General features: G+C 42.2%; 1 protein-coding gene across 3 annotated transcripts in view; it reads right to left on the bottom strand.

Annotated features, from left to right (window-relative positions):
* PPM1H (protein phosphatase, Mg2+/Mn2+ dependent 1H) overlaps positions 1–20248 on the bottom strand; it is a 305954-nt gene extending 285706 nt beyond the window's left edge. For 2 of the 3 annotated variants that reach the window (XM_055251348.2, XM_055251350.2), the window contains exon 1: positions 19572–20248. In XM_055251348.2, the coding sequence (XP_055107323.1) occupies positions 19572–19816 (245 nt within the window). In that variant the 5' untranslated portion in view covers positions 19817–20248. Of the gene's footprint in view, positions 1–18999 lie in introns of all 3 variants that reach the window. The other variant, XM_055251349.2, reaches the window with a different exon arrangement.
* Between the last annotated feature and the right edge of the window lie 1473 nt (positions 20249–21721).

The following is a 21721-nucleotide window of genomic DNA, read 5'->3' as shown; positions in this document are numbered from 1 at the left end:
CTTACTTTGATGATTTTTAACTGCAATGAGTTAGAAATCTCAGGACAAAAGAAACGTGGCTTACGGTTTCAGTGGCTCTTTATTTCTTGGCATATAGCGGTGAGTGCCTGCAGCGCCTGCAGTCCTCTGCCTCACGCGGGACCTTCAGGAGTTCTGCTGTCTGCTCCAGCACTGGCTCTGCTCCCTGAGTGGTTCAATCAGGAATGGTTGGAGGGCTTTGGGCACAGCTGTAGCAGTTTGTGCAGGAAAACTCCAGGTGATCAAACCAGCAAATGAGGGCTTATTACCTTTTCTGTAGCAAAAATTGTGGTCCTTAGTGAATTCACCTGGGACCTCCATCAAGACAAATCTCAGGTTTTACCTGGGAAGGAAAGTGCCTCCCACTTCCCCTTCAATCCTGGATACATAGCATACAGGTGTACCCAAGAGCAGCCCAGCAAGAGTCCTAAACACAGAGGCATCATTCAGACATGATTGAAGGGAATCACCAAGGCTACAGAGAGGTTCCAGAGGACATGGCTGGCAGACCTAAAGAGCAGTCAAATGTTACCAGCACCCACTCTTTCCCTAAGAAGGGAGAATCATTATATGTCTAGTGTCAGGTGGTTCAGGCTCCACATGGGGATTCTGACAGGCCTACAAATAGTCACAAAAGATTTTTCTAATTCCCAGAAATAGCCGCTTTCATATCGCCATGACCTTCCTCATGCTGCTGTCTCCCTCGTGTGCCTCCTCTACACAACACCCGTCCCTCCAGGGTTCGAACAGTCAGCTTTGCTCATCCCTTCCCATCTTCTCCAAACTTAGAATTAACCAGCCTGTGCCCATTTGCTGGGTTCCCATTACATTTGATCAATTCCTTCATCACAGTAGCTTATTATATTATAGTTATACACAAAATGTCTCCCCTGCTAACTTGTGAACCCCTTGAAAATAGAAAATATATTTTTTAACCTTCAGAGCCTTCCTTACACTCCATGAGGAGGTTTAATAAATGTTAGCTGACTGAAAACTGAGTTAACTTAATGGTTTTCTGTCACCCTAGCTGAAATGGTCTTAAGTTTTACTTGTAACTAATATGGCTTGCTAAATATGGGCATTGTTGATCATATATTATTTTCTTTAATAAACAATTTTAACTATCAAACCATTTAATAACATAACACAATCTAAACGTCTTCTGTTTTGGTATCTGTCTCATAATATAGTCTGAAAAGTGTGAATGTTAAGTAGAGATGGTTCATCTTTAAGTCTATGAGTACCTAACCAATGATATTTACTGAATAGAATAAACTATTTAGATTCCTAACAGAGCTGCAAAACTGGCTTTACTGATGAGGTAAATCACCGCTTTGAGATATAGTAAAAATAAATATATCTCAGGAAAAGATACGTACTTAAGTGCAAACACCAAGAGTATTTTTTCTTGGGTGACAAAAAAATTACTTGAGCATACTGTTTTAAATGAATCGTACTTAAATCAAAAGAACACTACTATAGAAATGGATGCTGAAGCAGTTCTGGTATAAATGGAGTTACTGAAAAGTAATACATCAATCCTTGAAGAATATTCAAAAGCACATTAGGGAGGAAGCTGATGTAGGCAGAGTCCCAGTCATTCATCCTTAGCCACTTAACCCTGATGACCTTCAAGGAGCTATTGATGCCAGCTGTCGGTCGCTTAACATCTGAAATGAACAGACCACTAGTTACCCTCTACTTAAAAAAAAAAAAAAAAAGTAGCATGTGAAAGTTCAACTTACAAAGAACCAATACTGATTAATAGTACCATTCTGAACATTATGAAAATGTCTTGCACTGACATAGGTCACAAAGCAAGCTTCCTGGTGCTTTTAAAATATAATTTGACTTATGCGAATTTTCAAAACCAAACCTCAAGCAAGCCTCTGCGTCCTTTACTCAGGTCAGAGATGCTGAGAGCAGTACAGTGCCACGTGGCTGCAGGGCCACGTATAAGTACAAAGTATTGATTAAAATTACATCAAGTGCAGCTGCTTTCTGCGGCAATTTAACTGCCAAAGTGGGAGAACATTAGCTCTGTGCCAAGTGGCAGCACAATTCTGACAGCCATGTAGATGTCCTCAGGTCACCCACCTACAGACAACTTGGGGCTAAATGGAAAGGCTGAATTCAGATCTAGTTGTGATCTTCATTCCTTTTTTCCTGGAAGGATCAGTAAGAGCTTTCAATTTTACATTTTTTCAACTTTTAGTAGACCCTAATTAGATATCTACATACCTTACAAATTATAATTTGGCTGTAACAGAACCATGTCTCAAAATGGACATTCCAAAGTGGAAGGAAAAGCTTGTCATTACCGCCATGATTTTGTTTGCTTCACTGATAAGATTTTGAAGCATATCCCCCTTCCAGGCAAACATTTCAAATCATCCTTTCTGGACAATATAGTAACATAGCACATTACTTTAAAAGAATTAGGGGAGAAAAGCCTAAACATTTAGTCTCTTTTAATTCACGATAGGCTATTGAAGTTTATTTTTGTTTTTTGATTTTTTTTCTGGAGACAATATTATAACCCTCGCTTGGTGCTCACTCGTCGTGCTGTAAAGGGTGCGGAGAGCAGGATACTATCCTCTAAGGAAGGGGATTAGTTTCCACTACACCACACTTGGTTTTTCATGCTGTTAGATTTAGATATTTGTTTCATAAAATCAAATGTAACTAGATTTTTGATTCACTTCCACTTTTTGTCAAAATGCACATTCAGAGATTTTAAGATAAAGCAGACAAGGCAAATGAAAAAATATTAATTTGTAATGAAGTATATAAAAATATCCCACTGAAAAGTCAGTAGAAATTAAGAAGTACCCAGCTTCTCTTATGACACTCCCACAGGACTGTACGGCTGGGAGGGGCTAAGTCAATGACCTAACTTTATGAATATGCAAACTGAGGATTAAAAAAGTGAGGCTGCTTGCTGAAGCCACAGACTGGCTAGGGAAAGATCCAAGACGACCTCAAGCTGCCCCTTCAAGTTACCGAGCATGGTGCCACCCCAGCACCATGCTACTCCTCTGTCATGCTGCGCATGGGTTCTCAACTTGTCATTAATTTATGTTCCCAAGAAGAGTGTGAGCCTCCCAAGGTTAAAACCTCGGTATCTTTTGCCTCTTAAGACATGTGAAGCATACAGTAAATGCATGATGGTACCAAAATAGGGGTAATTTAAACCTAAATATTAAAGTGAAGCAATAATGCTTTTTAATCAGTATGTCCAGCTCACCAAAACACTACTTTGGTAAAGTACATTAAAGTATGTAGATAACATTTCCCAGAACAATTTTCAATCCAAACATTGATCTTTTCTAACTATTAAATAATGTCACAAGAAATATTGGGAAGGTCCCTTTTGAGTGTTTTTTCCCAGAAAAATGTCACTTTTCAAATTGCAGCTTAGCAAAGTTTTATCTACAAGGAGGTTCATCCCAGGACTGCTTTCAATAGTAAAAACTTGGCTAACATCAAGGAAAAAAATGTGTGTTACAACCATAAATAGAATACAACGCAGCTATTAAAAATGATAAAGTTTACATGGGAAGATACTGACTCCATTTGAAGTGAAAAAACTAATCAGTATGTAGAATTATCCCAGTTTGAAAATAGATACGTACTAATAGATGCACACAAATTTTCAGTTGAAGCTAATTACAGGTGAACGAATATATGGATAGTTTATATTCTAAGTTCTTGACTAACCAATGCCTTCCTCCACTTTGACAGATTAGTAAACATCTAAAGATAATTTTAAGTTCTTCTCATCCACAGTCAGTGGAGATAGAAATTTTTACAAGAGAAACTTTTGCCACAGGGTCAAATTCTGCTAGAAAAATAAAATTCTCAGCACGAGTTTAATTAAACTTGCAGCTGACATGCATTGTGCCTCTCGGGCAACTTGTAGCACTTTGGAAGGCAAGAAAATAAAACTATTAAAAGACAGGTTTTCAACGAGAAAGAGGACATCAGGGACGTTAAAATAATGTTCCTGAGGAAGGTGCTACACTTCTGAAACCCAAACAAAATGATCTTGACGCTCATCTGAGCATAGTTTGCTGGTAACTCAGCAAAATCCGAACCTGTGGGCAGAGAGTCCTAGCTTGTGGTCCAGGCTCCCTGAAGACCTGGAAAGGTAGCAATAGGAGATCTAACTTGTTTTAAATATTGGGGGGTGGGGGTGGGGGAGAAGCTAATGACAAACATTGTGGGCAAGAAGTACTCAAGGTTAACAAAGGTTAATCCTTTGCTTTTGGCTGAAATGTTATCAGTTCAATATGATTTTCACTACACCTTCGTGATTAGGAGATACAATGTATCTGGTTATTTTTTTTAATAGGAGTAACTTAATGCTTATTTAATACAGCTTCTGGACAAAATTTTTCACAAGGAATTCATCCAAGAAAAAGAAATAATAAAAGGACTCATGATGTTGAGAAGGTTGGGAACCAGGACTTGAGGAATTTACAGCACAAGTCCTCATGGAGCCCAGAACCAGGGACAAATCACATCTGGTGGTCCCTCTGAGGATGGCAAGGCAGGTGGCAGGGTTTCAGGTGGTGTGCAAGGGGCAAAAGGGCAACGTGGCCAGGTAGTCCCTGACAGCACTAAACTGATGAAAGGGGAATGGGGAGAAGAGGACAGGCAGGGCTTCAAGTATGGGCCCATGTGATTCCCAGCTGAACACCAAGATTAAAAAAAAAAATACATAAATAAACACCAGCTGCTGTAGTCAGAGTTGCCAATTCTTCTCTTCTTTCCATTTGCTGCTGCACTGAGTCACCAGCCCAGTTCTGGACACCTGGTTCTAACAACAGAGCAGCATGGTCCTCTGTGGCACAGCCTCATTGTTAAGAATCACAGGGAGAGATGCCAAGAGGGCATCTAATCTCACTCTTTAGCTCCACTCCAAACCATACCTTATGGGGAAACACTGTCCTAAAAGGCTGATAAAATTACTGTTTGTCCCAAAGATATCTTTTAGAGTCCATCCTCATCGGTTACTTATTTACAACAAAATATTATAGCTATTTCCTCTTTTATATTACAAAAAATCCTCTTTTTAAAATTGCTTTTTTTGTTGTTGAGACAGGGTCTCACTCTGTCACCTAAGCTGGAGTGTGGTAGTGTGATCACAGCTCACTGCAGCCTTGACCCGCCTGGTTCAGGTGATCCTCCCACCTCAGCCTCCCAAGTAGCTGGGACCACAGGTGCACCTGACTTTTTTTTTTTTTTTTTTTTTTGGTGGAGACTGGGTCTTGCTATGTTGCTCAGACTGGTCTTGAACTCCTAATCTCAAGCGATCCACCTCCACTGGCCTTCCAAAGTGCTGGGATTATAGGCATGAGCCATGGCACCCAGCATCAAAAAAAAGAAAAAAAGAAAAAAAACTCTTAATAGTCCCTTCTTTATTAATATCAGTTTGGTTTCTCATTCCTGCTTTCACTGACACCCTCTTATGGGCTGTTCACAGTCACCGTACCTTACAATTTGCTTCCTACTGAACATTTACACTCCATCTTTTATTTTTACTGGTTGTGTGTAACATAATTTGTCAACATTCACCTTTTCAAAAAGGCATATAATGACTATTAGTACAGCATAGCAGACCACTTAAATATAGAAACTCAATAATCTATAGCATTTTTATTTATTTTATTTATTTATTGAGACAAAGTCTCACTCTGTCGCCCAGGCTGGAGTGAAGTGGAGTGATCCCGGCTCACTGCAACCTCCGCATCCCGTGTTGAAGCAATTCTCCTGCCTCAGCCTCCCAAGTAGCTGGGATTACACGCAGCTGCTACCACACCCAGCTAGTTTTTGTATTTTTAGTAGAGATGGGGTTTTGCCATGTTGGCCAGGCTGGCCTCAAACTCCTGACCTCAGGTGATCCACCTGCCTTGGCCTCCCAAAGTCCTAGGATTACAGGCATGAGCCACCATGCCCGTTCATATTTTCATTTAAAAAAAAAAAAAATCAATTTATCACAAGATGTTTTTCCTTCCTATACTTATATAAAAAAGATCACAGGGTAAAGATGCACCATTTTTTAATAGCTTAAATGTCTATTTATCAGCTCCCTGAAAGTAAAGTAGAGCACGCAAGCCACTTTGGTCCTCTCAGCTGGGCAAGTAATTGATCTGTCTGCCCACATCCCTGGGATGATTAATTACACCACGCATCCAGCAAGGCTCCATTAGGCCTGGCTTGTGCAAGCCAGCAATGTAGATGCACACACTCAAGATGGCCACCCCGAGAGACCACGCTGCCAAGGACAAAGATATGAATGCTACACCGAATGCTGTCACGCTTTTTGGCCCCAAAGTTCACTAACTTGAAAGATTCCCATTAAAACTTGACTCTGAAGCAAGCATGGCGGTGCCCACTCACAATCCCAGCTACCTGGGAGGCTCAGGTGGGAAGATCACTTGAGTCCACAGGGTGACATCATTGTGCCTGTGAACAGCTATTCACTCCAGCCAGGGCAACACAGTCAGACGCCATCTCTAAGACAAACAAGCAAACAAAAAACTTGACTCTGCTTAAGTAAAACTTAGGTAAAAAATCTCCCAAATTAAATTTTAAAGGGGACTCATCTAAAACCTCACTTACAATTTGAGCCCCATTATTCAGAATTCCTAAGTACATTTCCTCACTTCTAAGTAGCTACTGATGTTAAAACACATGCTGTATTTATTAACTTTAGAAAAAAGAAACATCACTACATAAAATGTACAGATTAGTTTTTAAGACATACAGGCTTTCCAAAAACATTAAAATATTTTAAAATAGCAGTTGTAGTCCAAAAATATAGTAATTTTGACAAAGTTCGGACTGTTATACTTAGGAATGCACATATACTAAGGAAGTATAATTTTAAGAGACTACTATACTCAATACAACTATTTTAAGGTACTGTTAAATGTATCCTTTTATACAAAACTTGATGTGCCAACATGCCTTTATTCAATGTAAAGCCTCTTGAAAATTAGTTTCCTATGAGTAACAAAATGCATTTAATTCCCTTATGTGGCATTTTGTTTACGGGGATAGGATGTCTTTTTTTTTTTTTTTTTTAAATAATTTCACACAACGAATGGTCAGGTTTAATGATTCAGTGATGGTCACCAGGGTCATGGGACAGCCTGCGATTCTAAGGTAACTTGATTTCTCTCTGGGGTTCATTTTCCTCTTTTATTGAACAGAGACAACAGATGCTTACCTTTAAGCATTACAGACCAGGGCCTTAATAACCATCGGAGCTATAGAGATGTAAGTTGCTGTTCTCTTATTCTCTCTCCTAAATATGAGGGCATAAAGTCCACAGAAAGAAAATACAGCTAGGCAGTTAAATTTTACAGCCATTTAGAGAAAACTGAGTCAGAAATACTATAACAAAGGAAGCACTATGGATTCATGTTTCAGAGGACCCAGCTGATCTGCCCACACCAGAAAAAGTGCGGCTGAGCGGGTACTCTGCTTTCCCTAAGCTGTCTAGTGGACAGTCTCTACTTCAGAAGTATGGAAAACACAGTGATGTCTTGATTCATCATGAGCAGTTTTCAGGTAACACATTCTGAAGTCTTTATTGAAGAGTACTCTTCAGGGGGCATTCCTGCCTGGCCTCCAGCTGAAAAGTGGAGTGATTCAAGTTTTAGGCAGATTTCCTAATTTAATTAAATGGGAGCATAGCAAAGAGATACTTTTAAATTTGACCCCATGTGAAGCTCAACTATGTGGATGCTAAGTTATGGGAAGCTTATCAACTGAGTGAGCATTTGCAGGGGCCAATGTTATAAAACTGAAGTCTGAGGTGGTCCCTTCCATGCATAAGGACCCAATTGCTGCTGTTTTTCTCAACTGAGGATGTCAAAGTCACTCAAACTTATTTTTTTATTTTCTATGGAAAAGGACTCAAAAGCATAAATTAAGGCCACTGCACTAAAGGAAAAACACGCTTAGAAATAACTCAAGAATGGACTGATAGATGGACAGAGAAATGTGTACACAGGCAGATAAATGATAAAGCAAATCTAACAAAATGTGAATTACAGAATCTAGATGGCAGGCATATGGGTGTTAAGTCTACAATGGTTTCAACTTTTCTGCATGTTTGAAAATTTTCTTTTTCTCTTCTTTTGTTTTTTCTTTAACAAGACGAAGTCTCACTCTCGTCCCCCAGGCTGGAGTGCAATGGTACGATCTCGGCTCACTGCAACCTCTGCCTCCCGGGTTCAAGCAATTCTCCCGCCTCAGCCTCCCGAGTAGCTGGGATTACAGGTGTGCACCACCAAGTCCGGCTAATTTTTGTATTTTAAGTAGTGAGGAGGTTTCACCACATTGACCAGGCTAGTCTTGAGCTCCTGACCTCAGGTGATTCGCCCATCTTGGCCTCCCAAACTGCTGCGATTACAGGCGTGACCCACTGTGCCCAGCCGAAAATTTTCATACTAAAATGCTGGGGGAGAAAATAATTCCGAGTTATAATCACAATAAAGGAGGCAGCAGGCCCCGCTGTGAAAAACCTCAGCCCTGAGGGCAAGACACTTGGTTCCTGGCCTAACCCCAGGAACTCACAGAGTTTAGAATGGAAAGGGCATTGGCAGTCCTCTAGGGCAGGTAAAATACGTGGTTTTATGAGTCCATGAAAATTTAGAAAAATAGAAACAATATTTTCATAAAACTAAAAGTATTTGATTTAAAAACTGTTATTTTGCCGAGGTTATATGCCTCTGTGCTTCTGGTTTTAAAAATCCTTTATTTAGTGAAAGACTGGCGATGGTAGATGACAGATTTGATTATGTCCACACTTGGCAAAATAAAAAGTTAATAACCTCATGTCAGTCTTCTCAGTATTTTTGAAATGATAAAAGGTTACAGAATAAAATAAAAATTCTGAGAACTACCAATGCAGTTCAATGACCCCATTTTGTAAGAAGAAACTGAGGCCCAGAGTGGGATTAAGTGGGCAGTAGCCAGCTCGACAACTGTAGGCAGTTCACCAACTCAAAGGGTTAAAAAGGTGACTCACTTAATCATAGGCGGGACGCCTATCCAAGGAACAAATCCCAGGTTACACACACAGGGATGGAAGCCCCTTGTAAGAATCACCCGCATGGCTGACTTTTCAGTGTTGCCATTGGTCTTCTGAACATAATCTCTGTCAGCTCAGAATTTAGAGTAAATTTCTTACAGAAATCAGTTTCTGAATTTTGATGTTAGTCCTTCAACCATGCTTACACAAACATAGGTAAACAGTGACATAATACAAGTGCATAAGGAGATGCAAATTTACTACACTTGAGACGATCATCCACTGGTCTTATTTTTTCTAAGCTTTTCTCATAGCCAAATGGCCGGCACAGAATTTTATGTAGAATATTCTGAAAAAACAGAATGCATTTTCTTTGTAAGCTAATATTCAGGGAAACCCGAGATGACATTTGATAACAATACAAGTAGCAGACTACAAAACGTGAGATTTCAACTGATTCAAGAAATGCAATTAGCCGGGTGTGGTGGCTCATGCCTGCACTCCCAGCATTTTGGGAGGCAAAAGCAGGTGGATCGCTTGAGCCCAGGAGTTCGAGACCAGCCTAGCCAACATGGCAAAACCCCATCTTTACCAAAAATACAAAAAATTAGCCAGGTGTGGTGGCGCGTGCCTGTGGTCGCAGCTACTAGGGAGGCAGAGGCACAGGAATTGCTTGAACCCAGGAGGCAGAGGCTGCACTGAACCTGAATCACACCACTGCACTCCAGCCTGAGCGACAGAGTAAGATTCAACTCTGTCTCAAAAAAATGGAAATGCACTCAATAAACCTGCATTTAAACTACAAAAATAATATAAATAGATGAATATCAAATTAAAACCATGTCTAATAAAGGGAAAAAGGTAAATATCTTAGACTAATTAAAAAGGGGAAACTATAGAAGTTGAACTTTTGTTTTATAAAATAAACATCCATTCATCAAATATGTCTGTCATTACCCTACCTGCCTAGACAAATGAGATGAGGAAAAGAAATAAAAATAACAGCGAGTAGGTGGGGTGCAGTGACTCACGCCTGCAATCCCAGCATTTTGGGAAGCCAAGGTGGGTGGATCACTTGAGGCCAGGAGTTCAGGACCAGCCTGGGCAACATGAAGAAACTCATCCCTACTAAAAACGCAAAAATTAGTGGCCGGGCACAGTGGCTCATGCCTGTAATCCCAGCACTTTGGGAGGCTGAGGCGGGTGGATCACGAGGTCAGGAGATCGAGACCATCCTGGCTAACATGGTGAAACCCCATCTCTACTAAAAATACAAAAAATTAGCCAGGCGCGGTGGTGGGCGCCTGTAGTCCCAGCTACTCGGGAGGCTGAGGCAGGAGAATGGCATGAACCCGGGAGGCGGGGCTTGCAGTGACCTGAGATAGCGCCACTGCACTCCAGCCTGGGTGAAAGAGCGAGACTCCGCCTCAAAAAAAAAAAAAATTAGCCAGGCGTGGTGGCACATGCCTGTAGTCATAGCTACTCGGGAGGCTGAGGCATGAGAATTGCTGGAACTGGGCAGGCAGGTGTTGTAGAGAGCCAAGATTGTGCCACTGCACTCCAACCTGGGCGATATAGCTAGACTATCTCAAAAAACAAACAAACGAACAAACAAAAAAATAACAATGAGCAGAGCTCTGGTGTGTCATGCTAGCCAGGTTTATACCCCTGTGGCTGAAGAGCTACATCATCTTATATTAACATGTGATACTCATTTATTGGTACAAACCTTCAAGCCATATTTAGTTCCAAAGCTGGCCTGAGTCTTTATCCCTTCTATGGCATTTTTGGGGCAGTTTTGAATTCCTAGCCTAGACAGCTCCCCAAGGGCTGCAAGGCAGGGCAGCAGGCACACTCAGACACAAACACTGTTTTCCTATTGACACATTTGTCTATTTGGTCATTTCATCTAATATGTGCCTGAAACAAATAAGGTACTCAAATATTTGTTGACTGAGTTATCTACAGTAGTAGAATCTTCTGAACTATCTGCCCAGCCCTAACTACCACCACCTCCTTTTTAAAGAACTGCCCATTCTCAGGGGTGGGTCCTGACAGCCATGATCCCTTATGTCAAAGGTGGACATCTGAGACAAACTGAACCAAATGGAGTCTCTCTCCCAAACATTCAAAATTGGAATTGAGGCCACAGTTGATGTGGTCTGGTTGCTTGTTGGTGGCATGGAGAAGTCACCTGTGCCCTGGAGAAAGACTGAAAGAATGGCCACTTTGTTGCTGGATAGCTTTCTAGTTCAGGGTTCCAGTCCCTTGTAAAATCCAAGTTATTCCTATACTTGGGTTCTATAAGACAGTTGGTATCTAATCACCATTTCCTCCCTCCCTCCCCACCCCAAAGTTAGCTCAAACGCATTTCTATGAGTTGCAACCAAGGACAGTAAGCAGCTAAAAGGAGTAGGATGGTTATTCCAGTACTTTATATGTTCTAAGCCTGATATGAAATAGAAGCCATAGAGGAGATTAGGTATGACCACCCAAATATTAAATTTTGCATTGCCAAGAAAAAAAATGAAGTTAAAAAATGAATATGTTAGAAAAAATATTATAACATAATAGGCCAAGGGTGGACAGCCTTAAAATATAAAGAGCTCTTATAAATATGAAACATTACCTCAACAGAAAAATGAATATAAACAGGAAAATCGTAAAAAGATCTCTAAATGGGTCGGGTGCAGTGGCTCACTCCTGTAATCCCAGCACTTTGGGAGGCCGAGGCGGGCAGATCACCTGAGGTCGGGACGTTGAGACCAGCCTGACCAACATGGAGAAACCCCATCTCTGCTAAAAATACAAAATTAGCTGGGCATGGTGGCGCATGCCTGTAATCCCAGCTACTCAGGAGGCAGAGGCAGGAGAATTGCTAGAACCCGGGAGGCGGAGGTGGCAGTGAGCCAAGATCGTGCCATAGAACTCCAGCCTGCGGGACAGAGCAAGACTCCGTTTAAAAAAAAAAAAAAGATATTTAAATGGCTAATAAATATCTATGACATATAAGTGTATACATCTGTTTATTCATTTTATTCAATAATCAAACAGATTACAATGAAGTATATTTCATCTATCAGATCATTGACAAATATTAAAGGCTTAATACTAAAGTGGTAGACACTGCTGGCTGCAGTGTGAATTGATACAACCAATCTCGTATGTATCACAGTTGTAAATGTGCATAGCTTCTAACCAAGCTTTCCATATCTAGAAATTAATCATAAGGAAACAACTGGATGAGCTGAAAAAAACATATGAAGATAATCACTAAAAGCCTAAAAGTAAATCTAAATGTTCAATGGGAGATTCATGATGGGAAGCCCTTCAGTGGAATATTAGGCAGTCGACATGTAAGAATATATGTTGGAGGCCGGGGGCAGTGGCTCACGCCTGTCATCCCTGCAGTTTGGGAGGCTGAGGCAGGTGGATCACCTGAGGTCAGGAGTTGGAGACCAGTGTGGCTAACATGATGAAACCCCATCTCTACAAAAAAAAAAAAAAAAAAAAAAAAAAAAAAAAAAAAAAAAAATTACCTGGGTGTGGTGGTAGACACCTGTAATCCCAGCTTCTCAGGAGGCTGAGGCAGGAGAATCACTTGAACCCGGGAGGCGGAGGTTGCAGTGAGCCGAGATCGTACCACTGCACTCCAGCCTGGGCAACGAGAGTGAAACTCCGTCTCAAAAAAAAAAGAAAAAAAGAAATAGAAAAAAGAAAATAACATATGTTGGAGAGGGGTCCATTGTATATTCTTAAGTGAAGGAGACATGTAAACATATGATCAGCTCTTATTTTTTAAAAAAAAACCTCTATAAAAAATCTGAGAGACCTAATCTAAAATATTAACAGTGGCTAATGAATTAACAAACATTTTTCACGCTGTTCTTCATACCTTTTACTAGTCTATATTATCTGAATTTCCTATAATGAGTATCTCATGGTTAAAAATGTTTTAAGTATTTCATTAGACACAGTGAAAAACCACGAAAGGTAGGAGTTCCACAGAACTGGATATGAATCCAAGATCTGCCACTTAAAAAGCTTTGTTACTTTGAACAAATTACTTACCTACATTGCATTCATCTCATTAAATCCTTACACATAAAGTGCTTAGTACAGAACCTACACACAGGACTAGGCTCAACAAATGACTACTGCATTTAGCAATTTTTAATGCCTCTAATAAAGTATAAATATGGATGATCCCATCACTATATGGTATATGGGAGATGGGCCAAACAAATCAAATGCTATACCGTTCTTAAGCTAATAATTTGCAAATATCTACTGTAGTACCAAACTGGAAAACTAGTGAAAACCACTTATCTGAAAAAACAACATGGGAAAGCCTCCTCAACTCTTTGCCATAACATTACGTTGTATAATTAGGTTCAATCCTGCTTCTTTTGCACCATAATTAAGGGCATCTGCTCTCCTTACATGGTCAGCAGGAAACAAAGTCAATTATGGAAGGTCACAGAAGTAATGCAGATAAATCAGAATGAAAATCATAGTTAAACAACTGTAGTCCCACCTACTCTCTTCCCCTTCTCCCCCATCTGCAACGATGACAAAGATTTTCTCCTCTACCAAACTTTAGTCAGGCCTCTCTTCTCTACTAGGCCACAAGGTCCCCAATCCTGTCCCTTAAGCAAGAGTCCTGTGAAGTCAGGTTAGCAAGAATCCCCCAAACTTGATCTGCTCAAGTTCCTCATTCCCCACCTTTGATGTTATAAGTCTTTGGTCTGCTTTCAGCAAGAATCCTGCTAGGTCAGTTTAGTTTGGTTTAATGTCCCCACTGAGTAACTTTCCATTCCACTGACCCCTCACACTCTGCTCTTTGCCTACAAGTACCAGCTGTCAATGCGGTATTGAGCTGGGTTGTTTTCCTATATTGCAACAGACTTGAGTAAAGTCTTCCCTAGCATTGTAACAAGTGTCAGCATAATTTTTTTTTCTCTAACAGCAGGTAAGGTCTTGGGCCTTCAGGTACAAAGCTAATCACAAGCTGGTTGGAAAAAACAAGTTTGCTTCCCTAATGTGACTTAAAGGCTCCAAATACTGAGATTCAAAATTACCTGGAAGCATGAAGACATTAAAATCAAAACAAAACTCCTGGTGCTGGTCCCTTTGAACCTTAGTAGTCCATTTCATTTTTAATTTAATTTCAAAGGAAGTACAAAAGGGGGAAGATTATGCTATAACATTTTCTTGAGGATAATGACTATGTCTTATTATATTATGAACCCAGCATGGGACCAATCCTGGACACATAGTAGGAGTGCAATCATTTCATCAATTGAGAGAAATAATGGAAGCAGATGAACGATTATTTCCTGAAAAAATGATAGCATAAATTCAAGGGAGCAAGCTAATTCATCCTCCCTTTAAATCAGGCAAATCACAGAACGATAAAGGCGCCAGAGTTTATTTCTACCAAACGTTGAGAATTAAAAATAACTCTTGAACATTAATGTATTTTTAGAAAACAATTCCAGTATGCAGTTTTACATTTTCAACTAGTACTGCTGTAACCTTAATTAAAAGCACTGTATAGTGGGGTCATAGCAGAGATGTGGATGTCTACCTAAACTGGGACTGCAACATATAGTAAACACCCCGCTGCATGGTTAAACCCTTTGCCTGAAGCATCACCAGTTCTTGAAAGAAGCTGATGCATTTTCCTAAGAAAAGAGACATCCCCAGGAGCTCCACCTAAGGGGGATGATTTCTTTATAAGGTTATATCTGAAATATGAAGGAACGCTTAGCTGTCTGCTTTAAAATAGGAAATTAATACCTTTTGCAAGTCACCAGAAAGGTAGCTGAAATAAGCTCAGGCTACTCTGGACTTCTAACTCATCTGCAAATACCCTCAGCCACTTCTTTTTATCCTTACACAAGAGTAGAGAACCTCAAGTTTCTTCAGTTGCAAAAGTCAAACAGGAAGTTTCCAAGCAGGAGTTCTGCAAAGAGGTATCAATCAGTAAGAGGGGCAGGTATGCCAGGAAAAGGTTAGAAGGGAAAAAGAAAGGCCAGGGGATTTCCGAGCTTTGGGGCAAGAAAGAAATAGTGGTTTTTGTGTCTTCACCACCACCCAGCCAACTAATGCCATTTATTGGTAATAAGCAACTAGTGCTAATGATCGAGGAGACAGACAGCCTGCAGAGTCCAAAACAAATCCAAATACCTGTAGGCTGTTGGCTGGATTTAAATAAGGTTATTTCATCAAAAATTTCATAATTTTCAACTCTGTGAGACATACACTTGTATGATATACATTTAACAGACACTCTCAAAGTAGCTTTTTGTTTGTACTTATGTCCAGGGGTACATTTATAAGAAATAGGAAAAAAAATAATTTTATAGTTATAGCTATAACCTAAGTAAAATTAGCTATACTTAATGTATTCTTTCTGTACAAGTAAACAAATGTATCACTGATAAAAACCTGACTATGATGCGTTAACATACACAATATTGTTGCTCAAAACCACAGCTCATTCTTTGGCATTCCCTACGGCTGTAGTTTCAGGCACAAATTCCAGGCCTGCTGGCATCTCTAAGACCAACTGTACATCAACAGGATAAAAATTGGGCAAACAAGTAAAAAAAGAAAAGCCAAAATGGGCTCCTAACCCATTACAAAAATGAACCAACCTCCACTTGGGTGGTATTTAAGAGAAAGGAAGTAGCTGCCCCATGGTCTCTGGGTCAGACTGTTGCTCCCCAAGGGCTTTACCAAATGAGCAGACCAAACAGGCTCGGTCACTGATTTCAAAGCCAAACTTAAAACTTGCTAATGCATGTTTTTAGAAAGATTTCAGCTTAGTGGATGTTATCTATAACTACAATGCTTTACAGAGTTTTACAACCTTGCAAATACCCCTTAGCCAAGTGGCTAAACTTTTCAGCTGTAATAGGAAGCTTTTCAAGAGCTGGAAAATTCCATCTAGGACAATGCCAATGAATACTGAAATGAACGAGCATCTTCAGTTTCTGCAACCTCAAGTCTAGCAGGGATTGCTTACGGCTAATTCTCTAGTTCTATAGCCTATAGAGTCTCTCTTCTTGAAAGGGATTAACAGTAAGTGGCAAAAGATTAGACCACTTCTCCTTCATTTTTCTACCATCTCAAAGGGTCAGTCATCAACATTAACTCATTGACCAAAAGATGTCAATTTTTCCTCCCAAGGAAGGCTTGGAACTTGACTCACTTTCTAGAGAGGTAAACAGATCACTTCTGATTCAGGCATTAGCTCCTTAGTGCAGTTCTTATCACCACAATTTGAGCAATCTTCCTACCTATTCAACCCCTCTCAGGTACCTTCTAGAACAAAGAGAAGAGAATTTTCTTCTCCCAGTAAATCCTGCAGGAAAGGGCAGCATTACTGGTGCCAGCTTCTGATCACAGCCACAGTCCCTACTTGTCTTTCTCTTTCCTTCCCTATTTCAGCCATTTTGATCATTCAGGATGCATTTTTGCAGGAAGATAAACTAACAGTTCAAGATATAAGGAAGTGGTATAGTATAACATCTGACAGGGATAAAGGTGAGAAGAGAGAGATGGCCAAGACTTTAGTGGCTATTCCTGGGTACAGATGAATACATCATAATTTAATCTACTGTAGAGAACGAGTTTGGTGTTGTGAGCTCTGGAGTCAGACTGCCTGGGTTCACACACAGGCTTGACCCTGGGCAAGTTGCTTAATCACTCGGTGCCTCTGTATTCTCAACAATAATATGGAAATGAGAGTGCCTACCTCTTGGGCTTTTGTGAAAATCAGATGATATAAAACAGTATAGGCACTAAAGAGTAGGCAGTAACTATGTTAGCTATTACCAATAGTATATATTTAAGAAGAATGAGGTAATTTGTGTTTACTTATGAACACTGTCAATGACATAGTGTTTTGTGAAAATGCTACAGACTAATATGCTTAGTATGAGTCTATTTTGAAAAGAAAAAAGAAACGCATGATATGTATTTATGAGGGCATCTAAAGAAGTCCGAAAGCAAGATATCACCCAAACATTGAATCCTCATTACTCCTAGGGAATAGGCAAGGGCTGGGGAAGAGGGGCTTTTTTTTTTTTTTTTTTTAAATAGGTCTTTGCTTGAATTATCACACATATATTATTTTTGCCACTAACTTTAAAATTTGTAACATTTTACAGTGGCCTTCCTAGCCTTCAAGTTGAATATCTCTCATGTTTTATTCTAGGAAAAAAATTTAACTTTTTAGGGATGAGGAAATGGAGGCCCAGAGAGGATGGGGGGAGCCCTCTAAGCACCCTCTCATGCGTGTCTTATTGCATCCTGTGCCTGCCATAGGCATGCAAACACTCTGAAATTCGTTCTTTCCTTTCCCTCATGCTTATCTGAGGCTTTCCTTTTACTGTGTCCAAACGGCTTCCACCTTCAGTGTTTCAGTATCTTCTTTCCTACCTCTCATAACTTTCTCACTATTGCCTGCTTTTCCTTCTGGCCTTGACAGGCGCCCCCGCCCTGGGAAACTCACTGGGGTGGGGACAGGTCTCAGGCGTTTGGCAGGCACAAAGACCCCCATCTACACAATTATACGACGGGGTATGCCTCCAAGTTGCTGTCTCGTAAAGGGTCCAAATGGGCCTTTTTTTTTTTTTTTTTTTTTTTTTGAGACGGAGTTTTGCTCTTGTTGCCCAGGCTGGAGTGCAATGGCGCGATCTCGGCTCACTGCCATCTCTGCCTCCCGGGTTCAAGCGATTCTCCCGCCTCAGCCTCCCGAGTAGCTGGGATTACAGGCATGCGCCACCACGCCCGGCTAATTTTTGTAGTTTTAGTAGAGACAGGGTTTCTCCATGTTATTCAGGCTGGTCTCGAACTCCTTATCTCACGTGATCCGCCCGCCTCGGCCTCCCAAAAGTGCTGGGATTACAGGCGTGAACCACCGCGCCCGGCCCAAATGGGCTTTTAAATAACGTTTTTATTTCAGTCAAGAAACAGTGTTTGGTATGTTTGGCAGGCACTTTTTTCTCCTTTAGGTCTTTCCTTACACAGGTGTTTATTTTTGCTTTGGCTTTCTCTTGGAAGTTACAATGCTATTTTGTACCTTCACCACCCACAACGTTCTCTTCCGTGCGCATCTTTTATGATGTGTTAATTTTTACTGTCTGAGCTCCCATCAAGCGCATTTCTGCCTCCTCACTTTCACACTCCAATCGTCTAGCCCCATTTATACACGTTTTCCATTTCAGCCCATGGAGAAACGCGTTTATAGGATGATGGGAGAAGGAAAGGAGAATTAGAGATAATAAGTAGAGCAGATTCCAAGCAGTCTCTCCCACCGGAACCCTAGGGGTCGGGAACCAAGCCTGCCCCGGGGTATCCGGGCCACCAGAACAGGGTCAGCATCAAGGCGCCCAGGCGTTGGAAGAGCTGATTGGTTACCGGACGAACCAATCAACCAGCGAGGCCGTGCACCGATAGGGGAGGGCCAAAATTACCGAGGGGATGGGGTTAAAGGAAAAGGCGCAGGTGTGCCAGCCACCAGGTTTTGCGTGCACTTTTGCACACCCTGGTTCATTAATAACCCCGAATTCTATTCTAAATGTCTCCTAGTTTTCCCGTTTCGTACAACTGAGGTAGTAGATAGAAGGGAAAACGTTACTTACCTTACCATTCATAAGATGGTTATTAATAGTCAATGGAAAAGTGGCCATTGAGCTGGGGGAAGGGCAATAAAATCCTCCACCTCTCCTTTCCCGATTCCACTCTAGGTCGTCAACCTAACTCAGTCGGTTCCTGAAATAGCTGATCAGTCAAACGCAAGCTTAATCACCAAAGCGGATTACCCAAATGTTGTATTAGACAGTTGGAATAAGTTTCCCCCTCCCCAAGGGCTGAGGGAAATAGTACTGGCATTTGCCGAACGCGCAGCGTTTTACTACCTGCTAAAGGAGAAGCGAAGGAACTCGCGGGCTGAAAGTGAGAGAAACTGAGACCTTCGGAAATGTACAACCACGCACTCGGACACGGCCACCTCCCGGAATCGGACACACGCTCCCAGGCGCAGTGACATCTCCTCCAAGCCTCCACCCCACAAACTCTTCATCACGCGGGGGCGTCAACTATATTTTGGGAGGGTGGGGGTACAGATAGCAGATTTTCCTTATGTGTTTCAAACTTCAGAGCTTTTCTGCCCCCCTTTTTTTTTTCTCAAGTGACTGAGACCCCAGATTCACAGACCTGTCTCATCTTAGCTTTCCCACGGTCCAGCGCTGCCACCCACCCCTCCACCACCCATACCGGGGCTGGAGACGCCGCGTCCTTGGGTTGGGGGAAGAAGGAGTGGGGAGAAGAGGGAAATGGCCAGTGTAAGTAAAGAGCTCCCCGCCGAGGCCTGGACGCCGGCAGCTAGTGGAGAGCCCTGAGGCCGAGAAGCAGGGAGAGAAGAGGGCTGGAACCGTGCGGGTAAGGGCCGCGAGGAGAGCAGGGGCGCCGCCGGTGTCGCTGCACTCACTCTGCGTAGCCAGTGGCCCAGGGCAGCCGCCGAGTCTCCTTGAGGATGAGGATGGGGCGGGCGATGTGGTCGGCGCTGCACTCCACCTCGTCCTGAGACAGCCCCAGGAACTCTGGCCGCCCGTAGGGGAAACGCAGGGGCAGGTCCGAGCCTCCGCAGCCGCCGCCGCCGTGCTCGGAGCCTGAGCTGCCAGCCATGATGCCGCCCATGAAATTGGCCACGGCAGATTTCACTCGAGTGAGCATATTACTCCGGCGCCCGGCTGCAGCGGTGCGAGCAGGAGGCGGCGGGGGCCGGGTAAGGCGCAGCGCGGGGCATGCAGGCTGCGGTGGGCGCTGGACGCACTGGGAGCCGGGCCACTGGGAAGTGCCGCGCGCGGCTCCCAGAGCCTAGTGCTGCAGGGGGCCGAGCCCCGGCCTCTCGTGCTCCGTGCCGCGGCTACCGCCGCCTCCCCCCGCTACACTTCCGCAACGGAGCGGCATGGAGCGGGCCGGCCGGGGGAGTCACCGCGCGCTCTAGGAGCGCCCAGGAGGCTGCAGTTGCAGCAGGTCTTTTCCCCGCCCCCTGCGCTCGGCTCCGGCGTGCGCTGAACTGAGCCCACCCGGCGAGCTCGCGGAGCCGCCGCGGCTGCTGCCACGGCTACCGCCGCCGAGTCATGTGATAATCAGGCTGCAAGGGCTCAGGCTGCTGCGGTGGCCGTTGCTCAGCCCCTCCCCTGCCGGCCCAAGCGAGACTCGCACAGGGATCGTGACCTCCTGGGGGAGGGGGAGACCGGCTGAGTCGGTACCTGGCGGAGGGGATGGGGGCGCTGTGAGCTGGAGGCGGTACAGGTGTTAGCGGCTGTCACGTGGAGCTGGGCAGCCGGGAAAAGCATTGAAGAATCCACTCCTGAGGAATGCTGCCTTCACCCTCCAGAAAGGAAACTTTGGGAGCAGGAGGAGAAAGGGGAGACAGGTGCAATCAGTGTGGGACGCTTCTAAGTCCTGCGGTGGAAAGCAGCAGTCACTGGGTGTAAAAGACTTTCCAGGGCTTAAAAATAAACAAGCCTATACGGATTGCATGAGAATTATTAAAAGTTTTTCCCTAGGTATTTGTCGATTTACTTTTCTTTTTATTACAACTATATGCATCATTATCTATGGAGCAAACCTTATTTCGAACCCAGAATAAGCTTAATATACAAGAAAAAAGATCTCTTAAGGAATCAGAGGGTGGTCTGAGGGCAGTAGTATTTACAATTAATTGATCACAACCAGTTACAGATTTCTTTGTTCCTTCTCCACTCCCGCTGCTTCACTTGACTAGCCTAAAAGAAAAAGAAACAGGGACTATTAGTACTTAATTGTTAAATAAATTTATACAAGCATTTTCCTCCAACGTAACAACAAAAGTATCTTTTCAAAGCTTACCTTATTTACTATCTAGACACTTAAATGCAGTCGTATTTGAATTTTGAATTCAGAACATTGTTGCAAAATTATCTAAGAGCACTTATAAAACGAAAGAAGCTTAAGTAGAACATAGCAACTCGAATGCTAAAGTAAAAATGAATAAATACTTATAATGATCAAACATTTTCGGTGATCGTATGTTAGAAAACACATCTTAAAAACTGAATACTTCATCAGGGCTAACATTTCTTAAATATTGGCTTTCTGGAGGGAGGGGAAACTTTGCAATAGAACATGTATCCTGTTCATGTTTACCTGTTTAATTTGCCAGAATTTGGTGTCACTTATGCAGTTATGCACCAAACAGCTTGCCCTGAGTTCAACAGGGAATACAGGCCCTTGTTCTTTACAGTCAGTGTTTGGGTAGGAGAGTGGCCCAGGTGTTGAAGGAGAAGCCAATTCTTTGAAGAGGAATTGTGAGTCAAGGAGTTCTTGCTGTTAGGTGAGGCCTGGATAAGCCTCACAGATGTCTTCAGTATCTATAATATTCTTTTTAAAAGACATTTCCCCCTTTGACTTTTTCATTTATAGATATTCTAATTTACTAGGTACCAAATAATTATGTAAAAGATGGCAGTATTTTAAACTTTCAGTGAAATACCACTCCTATCAATGAAGTTTTTAAATCACTTTTTACAAAACATGAATGTAATTTTATCTTAGCTCCTTTTCTTCTTATTTTGTGCAGGATTTTAAATG

This window comes from Symphalangus syndactylus, chromosome 17, assembly GCF_028878055.3.
Source record: "Symphalangus syndactylus isolate Jambi chromosome 17, NHGRI_mSymSyn1-v2.1_pri, whole genome shotgun sequence".
Lineage (NCBI taxonomy): Eukaryota > Metazoa > Chordata > Mammalia > Primates > Hylobatidae > Symphalangus > Symphalangus syndactylus.
The sequence above is the reverse complement of the archived record's forward strand: the minus strand, read 5'-3'. Positions and strand labels throughout refer to the sequence as shown.